This window comes from Ptychodera flava, chromosome 11 (genome assembly GCF_041260155.1).
Source record: "Ptychodera flava strain L36383 chromosome 11, AS_Pfla_20210202, whole genome shotgun sequence".
NCBI classification, from domain to species: Eukaryota; Metazoa; Hemichordata; class Enteropneusta; family Ptychoderidae; genus Ptychodera; species Ptychodera flava.
Window position 1 is genome coordinate 31,708,474 of NC_091938.1, and position 19,446 is coordinate 31,727,919.

Consider the following 19,446-nt stretch of genomic DNA (forward strand, 5'->3'; position numbering starts at 1 on the left):
TGAAAATGGTTGGCAAGCTGAAAATCACTTCTGAAATTAGCCAACGCGAGTGGTAGAAAGAGTGAGTGAATAACTTAGTACCTTGAAAACAGTCATAAGTGTATGAATAATTGTTTTATGCAAACATTGATTACTGCGTCTTTTTTAAACAGAAGGGAGAAAATACTTGGTATGTATTTTGATATGACGTATGGATTACTTTCAACATTTTTCAAAAAATAAATATGCTTAAATGTGGCCTCAGTTGCATTCATGAAGAAACAGGTGAAGTTATACTTTTAATTAAAAGGACAAGTATCGTAACTTTTTCTCGATTATAGAAATTGCAGACAACATGAATGGCAAACGCCACTCGCGGAAATGAATGCATATTTTCTGATCGAAAAGTTTTGCCTGAGCGATTGCTGGGTCTCGCCCTTTGAAAGCTTAAAGTTATTAAAATGACTCTGAAAAGTTTGACAGACACTCGATACTGCTGAAAACCATCGACACCGTAAAATCTTAAAAGACGTATTTTTTTGCGACATTTAGGCCTACAGCCCAGGATGAGGGTGAGTTTTGCATGCCTGTCGTAAAACGGTACCGATATCGAAGCCCTACTCTCAGCCTCTGAGAGTATAATACACGGCGGATCGTGCAACTCAACAAAACTGTTATGATAAGGCCGCTCTGTTTTATAAAATGTACACTTATTATCACGTCGATATATCGTGGTAACAGTCGGCCTTGTGAACTTTGGTTAAAGACCAACGAGCAAGCAAGATGTTCTAGCGGTCCACAAACAAACGCAGCGAAACGTGAACTTGATTGTCGACTGCAAGTAGCACAATTGGGCTGTCGTGTAACATCTAGTCCTTGTATCGGGCGTAGTTCAAAACCATAGAGGTAAAAAAATACCTCCATGTTCAAAACCAAATATGATTAGTCAACAGCACTGTTCTCTTAGTAGGTTTTTGTCTTAAACTCTTCTATGAACCGTTTATGTTTTGAACGCTTCAATGGAAAATCAAAGCAAAGAAAACGGAGTCAGTTTGATAAAACGAAGGGCTGTATTATGTACATTTGTGTACATGTAAATTCGAACACTTAAAGTGTGGAACTAGCGGAGTGATACTGGGTGTTGTTGTCATATGACACAGATATGCTAACATTACCAGGGTTACACACACTAGACGAGTATTATTATAATATTGTATCGCATTGTTGCACCAAAATCAATTTATTCGATTGCTTAGAATCTGCATGCAGATAATTCATACTGATCTGAATGTAATCAGCTGCACCATGCTATGCGCGTCGATCGTAGGGATTAGACTCTACGTAAATGCAAAAAGTCGCAAGACAAAAATTACTATGTTGCGACATTGTCAACCCCCACCCCTCCCGTCTGGCGTACCATAGAGATCGAATTCCCGACTATCAGGACTCGAAGTGCGACCAATATCCCCTGTTGCCCCGCACTCCCACGGTGGAAAACATTGATAGGTGCATGGCATTCATGTCTTAATCACATGATCAGAGTCAGTCATCATCTATCTGCATCTGTTAGAGGTCTTGACGGAGAAATTTTCATCATTTATTCCAAATTTCAGTCGGTCATAAGGACCGACATGTTGCTAAACTCTTTCGGCCCGACGAGAAATCTGTCGGTCTCGGACCGTCGGACCGACGTTAATTTCGCACACTGCATATAATTATCAAGCATAAATGTTCATTAGAAAAAAAACTTCAATTACATACAACATTTTTCTAAGAAACGTAGAGTGGTTCCTCGAATTCTTGAGCTTAAATATGAAGACATTTCTCTCTTCTGATTTAAGATATTTAGTAATAGAATAACACGCACATCAAATTCAGCTAGTTTTAGCTATTCACGACAGGATACATTCTTACCATCGACGTAAAACATGATTCCAACAACATGTTTACAAATACTCTTTATCTACAAGTATTCAAAGTTAGCTTTGTTTGTCATGTTACACCCTATGGCATGAATTCAATTCTTTCATTACACATTTGATGTTGTTGCCATCAAGGGTTAAGAGAAATTCTTCATTTTGAGACGATGTAATTCTCTATTTTGGCGTTCTTTTGAATGACCAAAGAATATGAAGCAATCACTTTTTTTCAAATTCAGGGAGAAGCTGGACCTTGGTATTCTGGTCATGATTTCCATTTCCGGTTATCGTGTTTTTGAAAATCGAATCACGAATAGTGTGCTACTTTGCTTGTAATTTAAACGAAATGTGATAGATACACACTACGTAGTTAAACATTTTCTCTGCCAATAACTATTCACATATACATCAATTTGGCTAACAACATATTTGATAATTATACTTAAACTTTGTATTTTCTTTGATACACATGTTAAAACTTATTAAGTACCTAAAGAATAATTAACAGGTTCAATTCTTTTATTTCGATATGCGAACAAATCTCCGAATATAGAGACCAATAGCCTTATTTTGCCTTACAACCCAAAACATCTGTTTCAGACATACTTCTCAACAAACGCTTAAAAGTAACCTTGTGATAAAATGAATTATATGATGATATAGCAGATTTTCAAAAAGTTACCATTTCAAATATCTAAGATACTTAAACAAACAAGTGTTCTATGTTTCAGCAATATATAACGAGCGATATTCATCTAAACTACATTTTAGTCAATACTTCAACACTGGAAACAGGGTTATTCGAGCAAACATTGCGAACGTTGTTTTTGGTCACTTTTTCAATCTAAGATTCATTGATCACAGGGCATTTTTCGTACGGTAGAATACAATCCATATTGCCCTTGCGTTATGTTAAACTGACTATGTAATCATTTCAACGACGCCCGACTTGACGTTTCACACGGCCGTGGTGCTTTTGTCTAAATTGAGAAGTCTTCTTCGAACTCGACAGGTATGACCTTGTTCCTTTTTTCCTGCTTTTTTGCCTAGAAATAGAACATTAAATGTAATGTTAATAAATATTAACTACGTGCAATTCTTTTTGAAGATTTATTATCTGGATTTTCACGCGATTTATGCATATTTAGTCTTTACTACAAGTCATAAACTGATAGGAGAACATGTGACATGCCTGGACATAAAATCTGACCAGCTTTTAATTAAACATCACTACGTACTCTAAGTCATATGAGACTTTTATCAACTATTCCCATGTCTAAATACAATCCATTAATACGTTTGGTTAAACGTATTAAATTCAACCGCAGTAAATGATTGCCCTTGCAGCAGATATTCCAAAAACGCCTAGAAATATTGATCGATTAAAAAGCTGAATATATCTTCTCTCACTAAATAAATTTGAAGCATTGATTCGGAGAAGTTTGTTGACCACATAGCTGTAGTTTCACCATAAAATCCATTGAGTAAACGATGAAATAAATAAATAAATAAATTATCAATAAATAAAAATAAACAAATATATAAATAAAAAGATGAATTTATTACTTCATTATTTGATAAATTGATTTTATCAATTATTTGTGAGTTAATCAATTGATGGGTTTTCAGAATGTGTTTACAAGGTCCTACATACCAGAATAAACATTCCCGTGATGGCATCAGACTTCGCTTTCTCCTTCTGTTGCTTGACTTTTTTCAACTGCTTAATCTTTGTCATGTGCTCCTGTACTTGACATCTTATACGTCTTCGTGCATCAAAGCGAGCATTCTCTGTTTTCTTCACCTCGACTAAGCCTGCCTTATAATCCTCATCTCCTTCAAAGTGTATACGAATTGCCCTTACCATCTATATATAAGATATAATATATACTAGAATAAGTTAACTCCAAATTAGAAATGATATATGTTGCCTTTAATTTGTCAACACTTATTTCATTGTAAGGTAATTGAGTCAGATAAATTGCATAATCAAAGGAGAACGTTGGTATCAATGTTGATCAATGTTTATATGGTCACACATATTTTGAGCGGAATAAGCCTGTCCTGTACAATATATCATAATATAATATGACATCATATAGCATTGAAATAACTATATGACTCAGTCATATTTATGAAAGAGAGTCAAGATCATTGAATGTCTAATGCTTATCTCAAACAAATTCCAGATGCCATACAAGCGAATGCTTATCAAATTAAAATTATGACAGCTATGGGTCCATATCTATGGTGGCGGTTTTCTGACTGGTTTTGTCCTTTATATACTGATATTTATTTTTTTTTACTGAGGTCATCAAAATAGTTTACAATCTCTGTAGTGGGAGCGTACGTACATGTCTATTACAAAATCTAAAATGCAATGATATCAATAAATGTCAGTCAAGATGTCTCATTGACTATGTGCATATAAAATTTTCCAACTACATGTAACAAATTCACTATATTGCGGTTCAAGGAATAAGAATTGTTAAAATACCAACCCATTTCTTATTGTGTAAAGTCAATTTGTTCTTTTTGACTGCTATACAATATTCTGCTTTCTGTATCTTTTGTAGTTATCTTTTGAAAATCAGATGATTTGGTTCCTGATTTTCAAGCTTTGCCAGATAAATATGGCGTTTGTAAATACAGATTTTTACTTCGACGACTTCTTACTCCGCACAATTTGCAACTATTTTCGTACTATCAGCCTTCACTCATGACCACAAATATCGACAAAAATCGCCTGAATAGCTTCACAAATGTTGTTGTTGTGGGTTTTTTTGTTCATGACTACCAAGAAATTATGTTTTTACCGAACAAGGTTTGATGTAACATATCTGCTAAAACTTCTATCACATGGCAAAGGCTGAATTTTCGGTCGTGGAGCCTTGAGCAATATACAGGTGGCACACTGTGCGGTAGTCTTAAGGCCCAATGTGCGTTCAGTCCTCCTTATTGCACATGATAAAAATTCTAGAGTCACCGCTCTAAACTACTGTATTGATATACTTCGCCACCGTTTACAGGGTACGCTCTTTCAGAGTAGTCACATTGAGAAACATCCAGAAGGGTGGCAAACATGTCGGACTTTGGGGGCTCTGTCAGTCCCTTGTAGCCTGGCTATTAATAGGTATGGCAGATTGTAAATTTGATGTGAATAAATCGAAAACTCGTTTGCACCATTATTTGCAAAGGATTGGGTTGATTGTTCAGTAGCTGTGATGGTGCATAATACACACGTCCGAAAACTGCAAAACTATGGATCCAAATCTATAGTTTGATAAATGTAACAACAGAGAGAGCACGAAATTACTTACTTCCTCGTTTGTTGCACATGCTGACAAAAACACTACTGATGCCTATTGAAGAGAAGAGTTTATATATATATATATATATATATATATATATATATATATATATATAATATATATATATATATATATATATATATAATAACACTATTGTATTAATTTTTCCTAACTACAAAACGTATTCTCTCGCCTTACTTGTATTTGTACGTAATATAGCAAAATTTGTCTTCGTGCGTGTGGATCTGCAAAATACAGAAATTGCTGTACTATCTTAACCTTCATGAACACGATTGGAACTTGTTTGGGATAATTTGATCTTCAGATTTTTCAAAAATCCTTAAAGTGTTAGGTAACCAATTGCTGAATGTTGAAATATTACAAATAACTCAAAAAACAATTGTTTTACTAACTTAAAAAGAAAAGCAGATGATATTACATTTGCAGATTAAATCGACATTATTTAACCATCCAATTATCTCAAAATAGTTCCAATCGTGTACGTGATAGGTTTGACGAATTTTGTACCCTGTTCGTATATCCGATAGATATGTTTGACTTAAATTTTGCACTTCATATCAGGATTGCTGTAAGGCTATCATACATCTTTTTCGATGATAAACGCTATCTTACTGAGTTTTGAATTAACGTAGAATAAGTAAAAACTCAGTGGAATGATGAAAGTGCAGATTCATAATTTTGAAGCAGGAAGATGTTTTATGGGTGTCGTTAATTCAATGTAAATCGAAGAGATTTGTCGAAAACTCAGAAGATGAAATCGGATTGTCATAACGTAAACAGTTAATGATTTGAATTACTTTGATATCTAATCGGTAGTAGTTAAAAATGTTTCAAAATATCATTTCTCATTTGGATGAAAATGTTGGTGCAATCTTTTCTTAAAATAAAGCAGGGGAATTTTCTTGAAGTCAAATATCGATGTTGAAGAGCGAGTTACAAGCATTGGCAACACGCCTGAAATAGATTTGAAAAACAACAAGCAAAGCAGTTTCATACTCACAAACACAAACGACGCCAACGCGAATACATATCCAGCAACGAGATCATCAGTAATAGTGGCGTATGACCCGGCAATCCAATACGTAGCGTCTGCCAACAAAAACTGCATGACAGATCTCAGTTCCTCCCTACAGTTGAAACGTAAAGTGTTTCGGTAAAGTGTTACATGAGTACTGAAATTTAAGTCTAATACATGACTTGTAAGTAAAAGACAACAACTATCTATTTTTCGCTCTTTCCTCTATACAATTTCCCAATGGTCTCAAGCCCTTTCGCAATGCATTTCATTGAATAAATGACGCAAGGTATATATTTGTCTTATTTTTACATTTGAATTCTATAGCTAATGTAAACTGAAAAACTTTGTCTATTTCAGTGTTTACTTACCAGAATTTCTGCCATTCATCAGGTTCATACTTCTTCTTCTCCTTGTTGTACAGAATGTGAGTATATCCCAGGCAGAGAATACTTATCTAGTATCGACAAATGAAGGAAAGTAGTGTTATAGCGTATATCAAGAGAAGTAAAACTTTTATAGGAAAAACAATTAAGGAAAGATTAAGCATATACAATTATTTTACGACGTGGCGTCTATACGGATATTTTTCATTTATCATTCTGCTACGGTCATGCAATCAAGACACATATTTCACCTAAACTATTTTTAGAATAAAAGCCAACCTCAAAGACTTTACTACGTTTGTTGCACATTACCTAGACTTGGTTCAAGTCGGTGAATTTTAAAAAAATAAAATGATTTATAATAGTTTCTCTTGTGTCTCTCCTATTTCGTACAAACCTATCCGGAATTTGGCAGCTCACGCCAGGTTTTCCCAGCGATTGAATGCGTTTGAGTCTGCGCAGTAGTGAGTTAGTTTCTGCCGGATTCACCGACTTGGACTTCTTGCAAAGTACAGGCGGTGAGACGGACTGTGTACACAGTGACGTAGAGCAAATACAAAATGATTGACAGCCCCCGCCGTTATTCTGGCCAATAAGAAGAACGCATGCTAATAAACCTCTGCATGCATTAAAAAGTTTGTTGTCATCTCCGTGCAAAGCCAGACATCGAGTACGTTTTATATCTGGGCGAATAATGGCATCAAGTTCGTACATCAACCGCGTTTTACAACTGATCGGTTGACCATCGCTAATCATGCGAGATTACCAAAGAAAGCTTGTTGAGAGTTACATTGAGGGAAAAGATGTGTTCGTCTGCGCACCAACCGACAGCGGAAAATCACTGACATACGAAGTCGCCCCACATTGTTTTGATTTCCATCGCTTTGGGCACGAAAGAGAACAGGCTACAACTGTAAGGACGGTGTCTTTTTCCATCCTTGAATAACCGGCGACGATTTCGCATTTTGCAACATGGGTCCAACAAACAACCCAGATATTTTCACGCGTGTACGGTGATACAACATAGGTCGTGCTGACTTTTGTGGGAGTGGTCGCACTCGACATTTTGTCAACAACGCCATTTGAGTTTTATGCACGTCTCGTTTGGGTCAATTGGTAACTCCTCCCATGTGTAAAATTTAGTGATGTCATCTTATGAATAATATATGAGTAAAAAAACGTCATTTCATCAATAATTCATAGCAACGCAGATCCTGCAAGAAAGCCAAGTCTGTTATTCCGGGTGAAACTCTCCTGTATAGAGTCCACTCCACTCACGCGTTTCACATGAAAATAAAACACAAATCATTGCGTTCACTCCACTCAAACATTCACAAATCACCAAGTCTACACATTACCTTCCATCACTTGTAAGTTAAATATCATTACAAACTTTGAATGACTGAATGGCTAACCGAATGGATGGGTGGATAAAAAGTATATAAATGGATGGCTTGATGTATGGATGGATGGATGGATGGATTGATAGAAAATTAAACAAACAAACAAACGAACGAATGAATAAATGAAATATATAAATGAATGAATGAATTATTCAATGTAAAGATGCAGAACACACCAGAACCATGGTCACATTAATGGCTGTTACAGCGTAGATCACCGAATTTTCGACTTGGCTCCAGCAGCTGTGAATAAAGATTAATATGTTATAGTGTCACACATAAATCATCTGTTAACGTTCGTGTAAACAATGTGTAGTGTAATGTTATGTGTGTAAAAACCGGAAATTCCTATCTGGGAATGGATAAAAATTTAACAAGTAACATTATTTATTGTTCTCATAAACTTTCTTCTAAGACAGTCTTGCCTTCCTGCTGTATTCTTTCCATTATTCTATTTTTAAACATAATCATGCGATAGTCTTGAAAACCTACGGATTTTTTTGTCAGAAAAACGCTTCGTTTGGAAACTTCAGCTTAGAGGGTTTAAGTTTTCACTTTTTTGTGAGTTGACTACACCATTTAGGATGTTTTTGTTTTATTTGCAAGGCATATTACTAGATCTAATTTCTTATTATTATCACAAAAAAGTGAGATTACCTCTTTGCATCATCAATCGCTCCGCTTGGGTTCATAGCAAACCAACACAACAATATCCCTGGCAGGATCCATCCAGTGCATACATAGAAAAGCCTATTGAGAATATACATAGAAGTCATATTTATGCATTATATGTCAGTAAATTTACACATGTCTTTTTCATTACACTTGACCGGATTCGTTATTTTGTGTACAGAATACAAACATTCTTTCAACATCATAATGGTATTAAATTTGAAACGGAATATCATAGAATATCAGACAAAGACGAAAAGCTTATTGTTATTTTTCACCGTCGCTGTACTTCATGAATAACTTTTTAGTAAACACTTGTTGATACGTGACCAATAACCTTTCACCTCAACAGAAGCTAAAAGATGTACACATACCTTGCATTATTACTTGTGTGGATGTACAAAGAGAGTCTCAGAAAAGCCTCGATGGATAAATTCAAAGTCCATGCGACATTGACGACTTGTGCCACTTGCAAAGCTAATGCAACCGTTTGGCATGCTTGCTGAAAATAAGTTGGAAGGGGAATATACGACATAAGCCAAATTTGGAAGTGTTGGTTCAACAGAAATATATAACTATTGTCTAGTGCATACAAAAACCCTAAAAAATAAAATGAAAAATGGAGTACAGATGAAGTCTGATAGCTGACGACATAGGTATAACAAACATAAACAAACAGAAAATAAAATTACATCAATGACTCACCGACTTTTCGTCGATATACAGGCTTGCAATGGTCAGTATTGGCATAAGAATATATGACAGTGTGGAAACTTTCAGCAAGTTATATCTATCCGTTGTTATCCTAGAAAAAATGGTCGTCTGTTATAAATATTATATATAAGCAATCCTCAGACATTAGACAGATGCATGGAATTTAAGTAACAAATGTAATTTCTTATCTTTCTTACTGCAAACACACATATGTGCCATGAAAGAGTGAAAGACATAAGATACACTCTTTCTACATTATGAAGGCCAATACATAAATTATGCGTATACAAAAAATAAACTCCATTTTTTAAATTCTAGATGTAAAAATTTGATATTTACCTCGAGAAAATCACAAACATAAATGATAACAAAAGCAGCAGGACTGACAACACGTTAACGATAATTGTTATCGTCCGTCGGGCAGCAATAGGAAATGGCTGAAAGTTATCAAAGAAAAAAACGATGTTCAACTATGTGATAGTAATTGACTACTTAAAAGTCCCATTGACAGATGTATTTCTGTCAAATTTCACAAGTCATCATACCTTAGTTACATCCGCAAGTTAAATATAAATTAATACAACACATTTTTCCCGTTCTTCTGTAACATTTAATCCGTCACTTAGCAGGGACGTTCTCAAACATTGCATGCCCAGATTTCTATTGTAAAACACACTACAAAGTCAACTTCTACATTAACATGCAATATGTAAACGTACCACAGGCTTCTCGCCTATAGTCATCAATATGGCGTAATTCCCAATTGCGTTGCATTTGCATGTTGTGAAGCTCGTACTCGATTTTGACTGGACCTTGCTACAAGGTTGTGAATCCCATATGCTGATAAAGAATCAAAGTTACATTTTAGGATGGAATTGTACATTTACGTTCCGTGAATAGATGTGACTTAGCATTCACAACTACATTTAATAGAACGAGACGCCGGGTTCCCTTGCTGCATAATATGCGAACACTACACAGGTATATGTTACAAAACGAAGTAATGACTTCTTTTTGTCGTCACCTTTTAGTGCAAGGTAACTGCAACAAATATAAAACATGGCAATATAAACAAGCTCTGACGTTACTCCGTGACTGTGACTTTATGAGATACTATTTTGTGAAAAAACGACAATTATTATTTTGTCTGAGTCACTTAGTACTCGTGTTTTTCTAAATCTTTGTTCCTAAAATGCAAATGCTATTTTCACAATGAGTATCATAGTATTTGCAAAATAAGCCATGAAGTTTCAATTGAATGAAACGAAACACGAATGTTAAAGTACGGATGAATAAGCTCATGAAGCAGCCCTTTAGGGTTGCCCTACCTTTTTGGATTTCCATAGGCCATGTGAACACACTCAGCATCATAACCAACCTGCCATATGTAGAGAGAGAGAGAGAGAGAGAGAGAGACAGAGAGAGAGAGAGACAGAGAGAGAGAGAGAGAGAGAGAGAGAGAGAGAGAGAGAGAGAGAGAGAGAGAGAGAGAGACAGACAGACAGACAGACAGACAGACAGACAGACAGACAGACAGACAGACAGACAGACAGAGAAAAAGGAAGAAATAGGTTCGGATGAAAAAGAATTGGGAACAGAGTTAGAATGAATCTAGACGTTCAATAATTACAGAAAGCAATGACCGAGTAAATATTGTTGAAATTTTGAAATAACATTATTTTGTAATCATATCAATCTATGTAAAGTAATTGAAACAATATCCTGCCAATTTATTAACAAGAAAACATAAAATATTCAAGACCTCAAATACCTTTATCACTAAGACTCGGTTATAAACGAATAGCTTTGTCTCTTTTACCTCTTTGTGGTACATCTTTGTTGTAAATTTCAGTGATTCCGTTTCCTGAATGGCACCAGAGTCTGTATATAGCGTAACTGATACAACGGGCGAGTTCACTTTCCGCACGCGTTTCAACGCTGTGATAGACTTTACCCATTGTCTTGATTCGTCCCTATAACAAAGCAAAAACATCAGTCTTATCATCTACATGCAAAGAGGAATCGTTTTCTCACGTGGTTTGTACATGACATTTTTGTTTAACTACTACTAGCATTCAAAGGCAACTATTGGCAGCCAATTCCTGAGCTTCTTTGAAGATAGCTATTAAACGTATCCAAGCGGGAGTGAAACCAAGACCTTTGCACCGTTAACCACTATTTATGTCATACGGAAAGCCACATTTATTTGAGCAATGGTTTCTATGAAAGACTACAGTAGCCTATGTTAACCAATTAAAAAGGTAATAATGTGTCAGCTGTGCTTCGATCTCCAGGAATAGCTTTTTACATTATTTGGGGAGGCTAGATAGACACATTTGCAAAGAATTGCCCAATAGCCATTGATTTTTTTCACTCACGCCATGCGAGAATCGTAAAACCTATATGTTACACTTCATAAAAACTGCCCTTCTTAGAACGTGTGATTTTTCAAGGACGACAAATAAAACATATGTAGCCTACGTCAAACTTTAGGGAGAAGTACCACTTTCAAAGATTGAGGGATTATTGTAATGCAGATATGTCTGCGTATGGAGAGATAATCTTTGAGAGGTGAACTTATTTTACCCGTGATACTTATTTGTATTCACTCTTCATGACAAAACACAAGGATATGTTTAATCAAGGCAATCGCCTTGTTATTGGTAGTTGACAACTATTCGCGAATATTATATGAAAAGAGGATACACAGAAAGCTCTTGACACTAGGCATCCATGAATTCAAACAACGAATGTACTGTGGACGTCACTTGCTATCCTTCTGGTTGATCTGCCCGTGTGTTATTCACAACAAATTTTATGTAACCACCCCCTCCCGGGAATAATTAAACTGCTCGATCCAAAAACAGTATAACTACATAAATACGACCATTACCACCATCGGCACAGCCTTCTATGTCCGATAGTTAAATTGAAATGTATTCCATAGGCAAGCTAGAAGTATTAAATATTGAATAAAACGAATACTTACACTTGTGCATTGCCGACAGGCAACAGTTCTCCAAAGTTGTGATAGACATACACATGGCAACACTTGTTTCTAATGTGAAGAGGCAAAAATTGCTTTCATTAGTTTTGGATGGTTGGTCATACATTGAGCAACAACAATAAAAATATCCATTATAATCGTTGTAACCACAGGGGCCTCATGAATGGCCCATTAAAATATAAGAAAAAATAGAGAATACTACTATTAAACTTTATTCTGTGTACGAGCCTTTTTTCCTTGTTCTCTCATCCTATCTATGACCTACGTTTCCTCGCTTTGTGCATTGAGTCATGACGATTCAGTGTTTATTATGTATGCAGTATAAAGCCCGCCCTCGCTTGGCAACCATTTTACACGCTATTACCATGAAAGCCTTATAAGCCACAGCTTAGCATGGTAACAGTATTGGGGAGGGGATCTACACAGAACTCCTGTACTAAAAGTTCAGGAGGGCGCACAGTATAAAGCATACATTATTACCACTGAACCATCATGGCTCGCACGTAAAGAGGAAGGAAATTTAGGGGCGAGAGGAGACAACAAGAAAAAAGGCCGCTCGTACACAAAATATGGTTTAATAACAGTATTATTTATGCTTCTTCATATTTTAATGGGCCATTCATGAGCCCCTGTGTTTCGGCATATTCCTTTATCCCTGAGATACCAAACTAATTAGGAATATCGATGAGACTTATCAAGCACTGACGTTCATGAAGCGAAAGCATAAAATCACAAAGTAAAGCTGCATCTTCCTATACTACCGTTCCAGAAGATATTTTTTGCTTATATCATTTGTGTTAAGGAAACAGTAGCGAGAACAAACATTGAACTTTATAAATGATAGTGTTAATCATACTTTAATCTCGCGTAAAAACTTAGAATTTTATTTTATCTATGGCAATGGCTATTTCAACGAAAAAATGTGTTTACAAAAGGACCTATATATGTATCCGTACATAAACATACGAACGGAGAACAGATTCCGCTGGAAAAAAATTGCCTACCTGTATCGTTTGACAGATCAAATGACGGTAGAATAGCATCGCTTACAGATGTCTGGTTCACACTTCTAGCTACTCTTGAGCTGTGTTCATGTTCAACTCTCAAGGTTTCCATATCTTTCTTCCCACGTGATAACCAGTATGCCTGATATTCTGTTTTAGAAATTTAAAAATGAATTCAAATAGTTGCTTTCAGTTGATTCCATGTAACTTAAAGGAAATTGCTACAGGTTCCCAGGAACACTTTATTACTAGATCCAGAAACTTGTTAAAGCGGCTTTCTCAACATGTACGTGCGCCGTTGAGACTATTGCTAATATTAGAGGAATGAATTTCCCAGTTACATCTAGGTACTGTACGTTGTTTTGTAAGATAAAGATATTCTACAAAACAGATACAAAGAACGATTAATAAAGTGGAAAAAATTATGCTTTTTTCCTAATAGCTTTGTTCGTTCAGGGTAGGAAACACCAAAATCGTAATGACAGAGCAATATTTTCATTACGAGACAGGAAACACGCACTCATGGCAAACCGCGCACACAATTCCTCGACGTCGACTCATGCACTTACCTACGATACTGCACAAGACTGACCATAAACACTTTTATCGTGGAATTTAGAGTATCAGCGACCAGAATTTTTTCTCATTGGCGTGGCGAAATGTCACTGTCTTGTATGCTAAAATTATCACGGACGTGGTCCCTATACGTTGTATTTTGGCGGGCATTATTTAATGTGAAGGCGGTGAGGTAAGAAATACACTTTCGCATGAGAGAAAAACTCAATCACAAGAACTCATAATTTGCCATGTATAATCACTTTGCATTTGATCAAATCTTTTCATTGGATAAAAAAACAAACAAATATTGACTGCCAACTCATTTGTTTAATTTGATAAACCTATACAGAAACAAACTGCAAAATATCTAAATATAATAAAACGGCTGACATAGATGTGAACTTAAGTCAAGAAGACTAATAAGAGAGTAAATATTTCGTTTTTATACGTGACATTTAAAAATAAGCAATAGGCACTGTTTCTCCCTAATCCTAGTAAGGTTTTATGATTTTTCATATATGCCCCTTGCAAGCAATCGTGTCCGTCACATATTTTCATTATTATTGTCATTATTTGGTATAGCTATGAATTTTAACAAATGCTTAAATCATTGAGTTTCCATTTATTAAAATTGGATTTTTAAAAAAGGTATTTAAAACACCGTTAAGACGTGTTATGTCAATACTCACCTATATTTTCGTGTGCCAGATTGATCGAAAGATTGTATTTTTGGATGAAATAGCTGACAGCAAGGTCGAATTTTTCCAGATCCTCAAATACTGCAGCAGTACCTTTGTCTACGCCTTTGTTCTATGAACAAAATCCAAACACTGGAATTAAACCAGCCATGGGTATTGCGTAATTTGCATTTGTGGCGAACATATCGTGTTCAGAAATAAAAATCACCGTATGCATGACAACTATTCCCAAACATTGTGTAGACACGTTGCATCTGGGGTAATTTTCTTACAGTTCCTACAATTAGATGATTTAAAAACTTAATTGAAACCCGAATCTGAACGCTACGATATTGAACGCTACAACTTCACGAAATGTAAATAAAACTGAAAATTGTTAATTGGTAACATTGGCGAGAGATCTTTCTCTTACATCGGCAGTGCATTATGGAACAATTTTCGCCACATTATCTCTGCCCTTTCCTTCAGCCGCTCCCTCAAAACTTTTCTGTTAAACAGTAGTTTAACCTTTTTTGTTCGCCCAGTCTCCCAGTCCACGTGATTCGACATTTCCTCTGATACAGTGTACTTTGTCATTACTGCGCCTAGAGCTCTGTTCTCAGAGATTAGGCTCATTATAAATGTATTTATTATTAGTACTATTATTATAATCGAATAAGAATTTAAGATTATCAACATTTCCTAACATTATTACAAATTCCATTGGAAAAGCAGCTCCAGTGATAAAACGTAAATGACACACAAATCAAAATTAGATCCAAACGATCTGAATGTTGCCAGTCTATCACTAATGAAGAATTATGTATTTTTTATTTTCATCCGAAAATCTGTACTTTGCGGATAAAACGAATGATAATATGGAATACAAACCCTATGGATATCTTGCCATCTATGCTCGTTACGTTTGTCAAGCATATTGCTGACAATTTTCACAAATACCTATGAAGAGGAATTAGAATCAACATTGATATGTATTTCAACATACACGACATAATTGTACACATACTCTAACGAGCGTTACTACGTTTTAAGACCCAACAGAATATTGATATACTTCAAAACATCTACAAAGGTTTCTTCAGTATATCATAATTGTGTGTTTGAAGTATTTGCTACATGAGTCACAAATTTTATTTAATTACAACTCATTGAAGGCATATTTAAACGTGCGCAATATCCCTTGTTATCAAGTGAAATGCTGGATAACATTTCGTCAATCTTTTGTTCTCAATTGAAATCGTTATCAACAAAATTTATACATTTCGTGTTAGATAAATCTGATACTTAAGTGAGGCATCAAAGTAAATTTGAGTTGGCAATACTCACAAAAGAAAAATTCATTTTGCTTCCTACGTCACCTTCCAACATAAACGGTTCTTTCTGTAGAATCATGTCGAGAATTTCGATTACTTTCAAAAGATCTCCCCCGTTTATGGTTCTTTTATCAAGCGATATAACTTTTTCAATTTCGTCAACGATCTTCTCTGCTTCTTTGCTTGTGTTAATCCCCCTCACCTTAGGAAAATAAGTAAGTAAATGTTTGTTGTTATCATACAAGTAAAATATCTTTGTACAAAAGATAGGGTAAGTCAATGTCTTTCATTCGGTGTTCTACAAGACAAAATAGCAACTTCAACAACAACAAACGACGGTAATAATGTAATAACAGCAATGTTAATTATAATATCAATAATATTTAGTACCTGTTATGATTAAAAATTGCTTGTAGTTATTCTAGTTCATAGGGAGACGTTGAAAATAATGAAAATTGCATTATTTGTGTTGTAAAGAAAGGAATTATTGCAAAACAGATACTTATATAGTACATTAAGCGTCTTAAGACCTATAATGCATGCATACTTACTAGCATTAGATTGAACAATCCATGTGTATATTGTTCATCGGCGACAGGCGCGTTTTATCATGGTCACATTAGAATAATGTGTCTTAAATATTCATTAATTTTTTGAAGAGGGCAAGCCATGGTGATCTGAGTCACTTGCAAAGTGTTACAGATTTGATTTTCACCGAATAAGATATTTTAGATTACTAAAACGTTGTATTGTTCTTACATGTCAGAGTGCATCTGATTCAGGCAGACATTTTTCGGGGATGCTAATGTTTGAAATACTTATTACTGTTATGCAGTACCCGTGGGTAAAACAAGTGTTAGCCTGATACACAAGTAGCAATGCATAGTATTGCATTCGGTTTTGTTGTTGCGCTGCACCTAACTTTGTAAATGGACGGTAGTTTTGCTAAATATACCTCATGAGAAGAAATACACTGGAAAAACAGATTTATACCCTTCCGTATACATTGTAGCACTGCATCAGCCTCACAATAATTGTGATTTGGCGGAACCGAAACAGTGTCCCGTGGAAAACAGATGTCGAAGACGTTGTGTTCATGGAGGCATTAACAAGATTTGGACGTGTCACACTCACATTCATTATTTCTTTATGTGGTTGTCTGTAGCGTGGTCCATTCGAACAACACGTTTCAATCATTATGACAAGACGTCTTGGCACGGCTGGAGCTCACGAGCACAAAGTGTGCACACTTACGCGTAAACAACGCTGGCAAACTAATTTGAGCGAGCTGGTTTCAGAGAGCATTGGGATCAATCATGTAATATCCATTCAAAGACAGAACAAATTGTATATTTAGCGTGCCAAGCTCCTTGCATGCTGAAGGAAACGACATTGAATATGTACAGTAACTCACATAATATAAGCCGACGCATTTGGTCGCTGAGCCAAAATAAATACGAAATTAAGTATATAACCCCTCCCTTCAAATTATAGGCCATCTTCTTTGAAACAGAGCCTGGTACGTGCACACATAGACCCTAAAGGGTATGGCGTACAGCGTGATGTTTCCCAAAAGTTTTATTCTCATGTTATTATCATGTTCGTAACTCCCTATGAGAAGCAGCTAGGTGTTTGTGTATTATTTGCAATCCCTACAGTGGCACTAGGGAAGTCAATGCATATTGTCCTGAACGTTGAATTGCCAAAGTTTCATCATGCCAGAAATACTGCTGTAATTCCATGCTAACTATGAGGGTACTAGGTTATTTTACCAACTCTCCTTTTTAATCCTTACTCCTGAGGAATCTATAAAAGAAGTCGTAAAAAGTCAAAGCGCATTTTTTCTCAGCAACTTTCTGATCGCTACCATTATACAGGAATAGAAATGAAAAACTGGTTCTCACATTGGAAAGAAATCATGCTTGATTTATTCAACCGATGTGTCTGGGTGCCACTTTGACAAGTGCATTATAAATTGGTAATTTGTGCCTTTGCACTGTAAGCTATTTAAGCTATCCACCACATGACATTACAAGTTATGTTACAGGTACAGTCTGTATTAAAGCTAGCAACTGCCGTTCTTGATATCCTATAACTCTTTCGTTCTCTGCGTCCGCTACAGTTTTTTGATGATTCTAGGGTATAAGCTACAATTTTATCTGCTGCATTTCCAAGTACTGAATATTTGTCTTTGTAGTGTATCAGTGTCACCATGAGGTACATTGCTATTGTGGAAAACTGATGTCGAGTTCCGATTTTAATTCGATGAACAACACTGAAATTGCAGAAATCACATGCAATTAGCATAGAGTCTACGCAAAAAGGGTGAAGTGCCGCAAATATAAACATGCAGTGGGAAGAAGATCTAGAAAGTGTGAGAAGTAGAGCATTCTGATCACACCAGCATAGCTTTCTATGAGTGGTATTTTGATTGCCTGTTGTATGGTGACGAAAGTATCAGAAGTCCATTCAATTCACAGGATATCGATGATCCTTCAACCAACATTGAAGAGTCCTGGTTCACGTATGGGGAACTTGGAAATTCTGTAAAACTCTTATGTTAATGAAATTTGACACTACAGAAGTTAGCTAGGTGATTTGGTTGTGCCTCAATCAGCAGTGGGGGATCAATTCCCTTGCTGACAAAAGTGACAACAAATTAAATCCTCTCGCGAAGATTCATGGCGTGGGCTGCCCACAGCTTCAAAGGGCGGAAAATGCAAGAAATGCTGTTAACCAAGAGCGACATGTAAGCCATAAAAAGGTGGAAAGAGCCAGATTCGAAAATAAGCCTAGCTTTGCATAGAAACTTTTTCAACCACTTTAGAAACATGGTACATAGGTAACTTTTTTGCAAAAACAGGTTTAAGCAGGGAAGTTTTAACGCCATGACTTTAAGAATCTGGCGCCATTTAGGAAAGAAATATTTTATATGTGGTTCTTACGTAGCTGTCATTAATTTCTACAATAAAATCATTTTTTCTAAAAAGATACAAAATCAAAAAAGCAATAACATTGGTTAAACCTTTCACATTAAACGCAACATTGGTTGTGTCTACAGCTGGCATTCAAAATATGATATGTGAAGACCATGAGTGGATTCGATCATTAGCGTCTTTGCCACTTGAATCCTGATACACTGGCTTTTGACAGAGTGAATCGTCGGTGAAAATAGCTGCAATAGATTCCTTCAATAGTGTCGACATTGAGGCTAAATATATTGCTATGTTCACTTCTATTATGATAGAAAAGCAGTGTTGTTAGATTACCTATTACTTCTTCTGTCAAATTAATACTCAATAATCAATTGATCAATATTGCTAAAGTTACCTGGTCTGCAATATCCTGGTATGTTCCCTTCACGCAATATGTGGTGTCTGGGTCATACCACTCTCCAGAAATACTGCAATAGCGAACGATATTGCCTTCGAAACAAAAGAATGGGT

General features: G+C 35.8%; 1 protein-coding gene and 2 long non-coding RNA genes across 3 annotated transcripts in view; all 3 read right to left on the reverse strand.

The window, feature by feature from the left end:
• Positions 1-2,861: 2,861 nt before the first annotated feature.
• LOC139144120 (uncharacterized) overlaps positions 2,862-19,446 on the reverse strand; it is a 386,360-nt gene continuing 369,775 nt past the window's right edge. The window contains exons 7-11 of the mRNA XM_070714787.1: positions 6,617-6,702; positions 6,231-6,357; positions 5,219-5,260; positions 3,553-3,765; positions 2,862-2,944 (exon numbers count right to left, since the gene is read on the reverse strand). Coding sequence (XP_070570888.1) covers positions 2,879-2,944; positions 3,553-3,765; positions 5,219-5,260; positions 6,231-6,357; positions 6,617-6,702 — 534 coding nt within the window. The 3' untranslated portion in view covers positions 2,862-2,878. The remainder of the gene's footprint in view (positions 2,945-3,552; positions 3,766-5,218; positions 5,261-6,230; positions 6,358-6,616; positions 6,703-19,446) is intronic.
• LOC139143116 (uncharacterized) lies at positions 8,211-9,201 on the reverse strand. The gene is made up of 3 exons (XR_011554532.1): positions 9,081-9,201; positions 8,692-8,784; positions 8,211-8,277 (listed from the first exon to the last, which is right to left on the reverse strand). It is a non-coding gene; the product is annotated as an uncharacterized lncRNA (long non-coding RNA).
• Positions 10,140-12,463, reverse strand: LOC139143117 (uncharacterized). Its single transcript, XR_011554533.1, has 4 exons — positions 12,410-12,463; positions 11,240-11,393; positions 10,749-10,798; positions 10,140-10,260 (listed from the first exon to the last, which is right to left on the reverse strand). It is a non-coding gene; the product is annotated as an uncharacterized lncRNA (long non-coding RNA).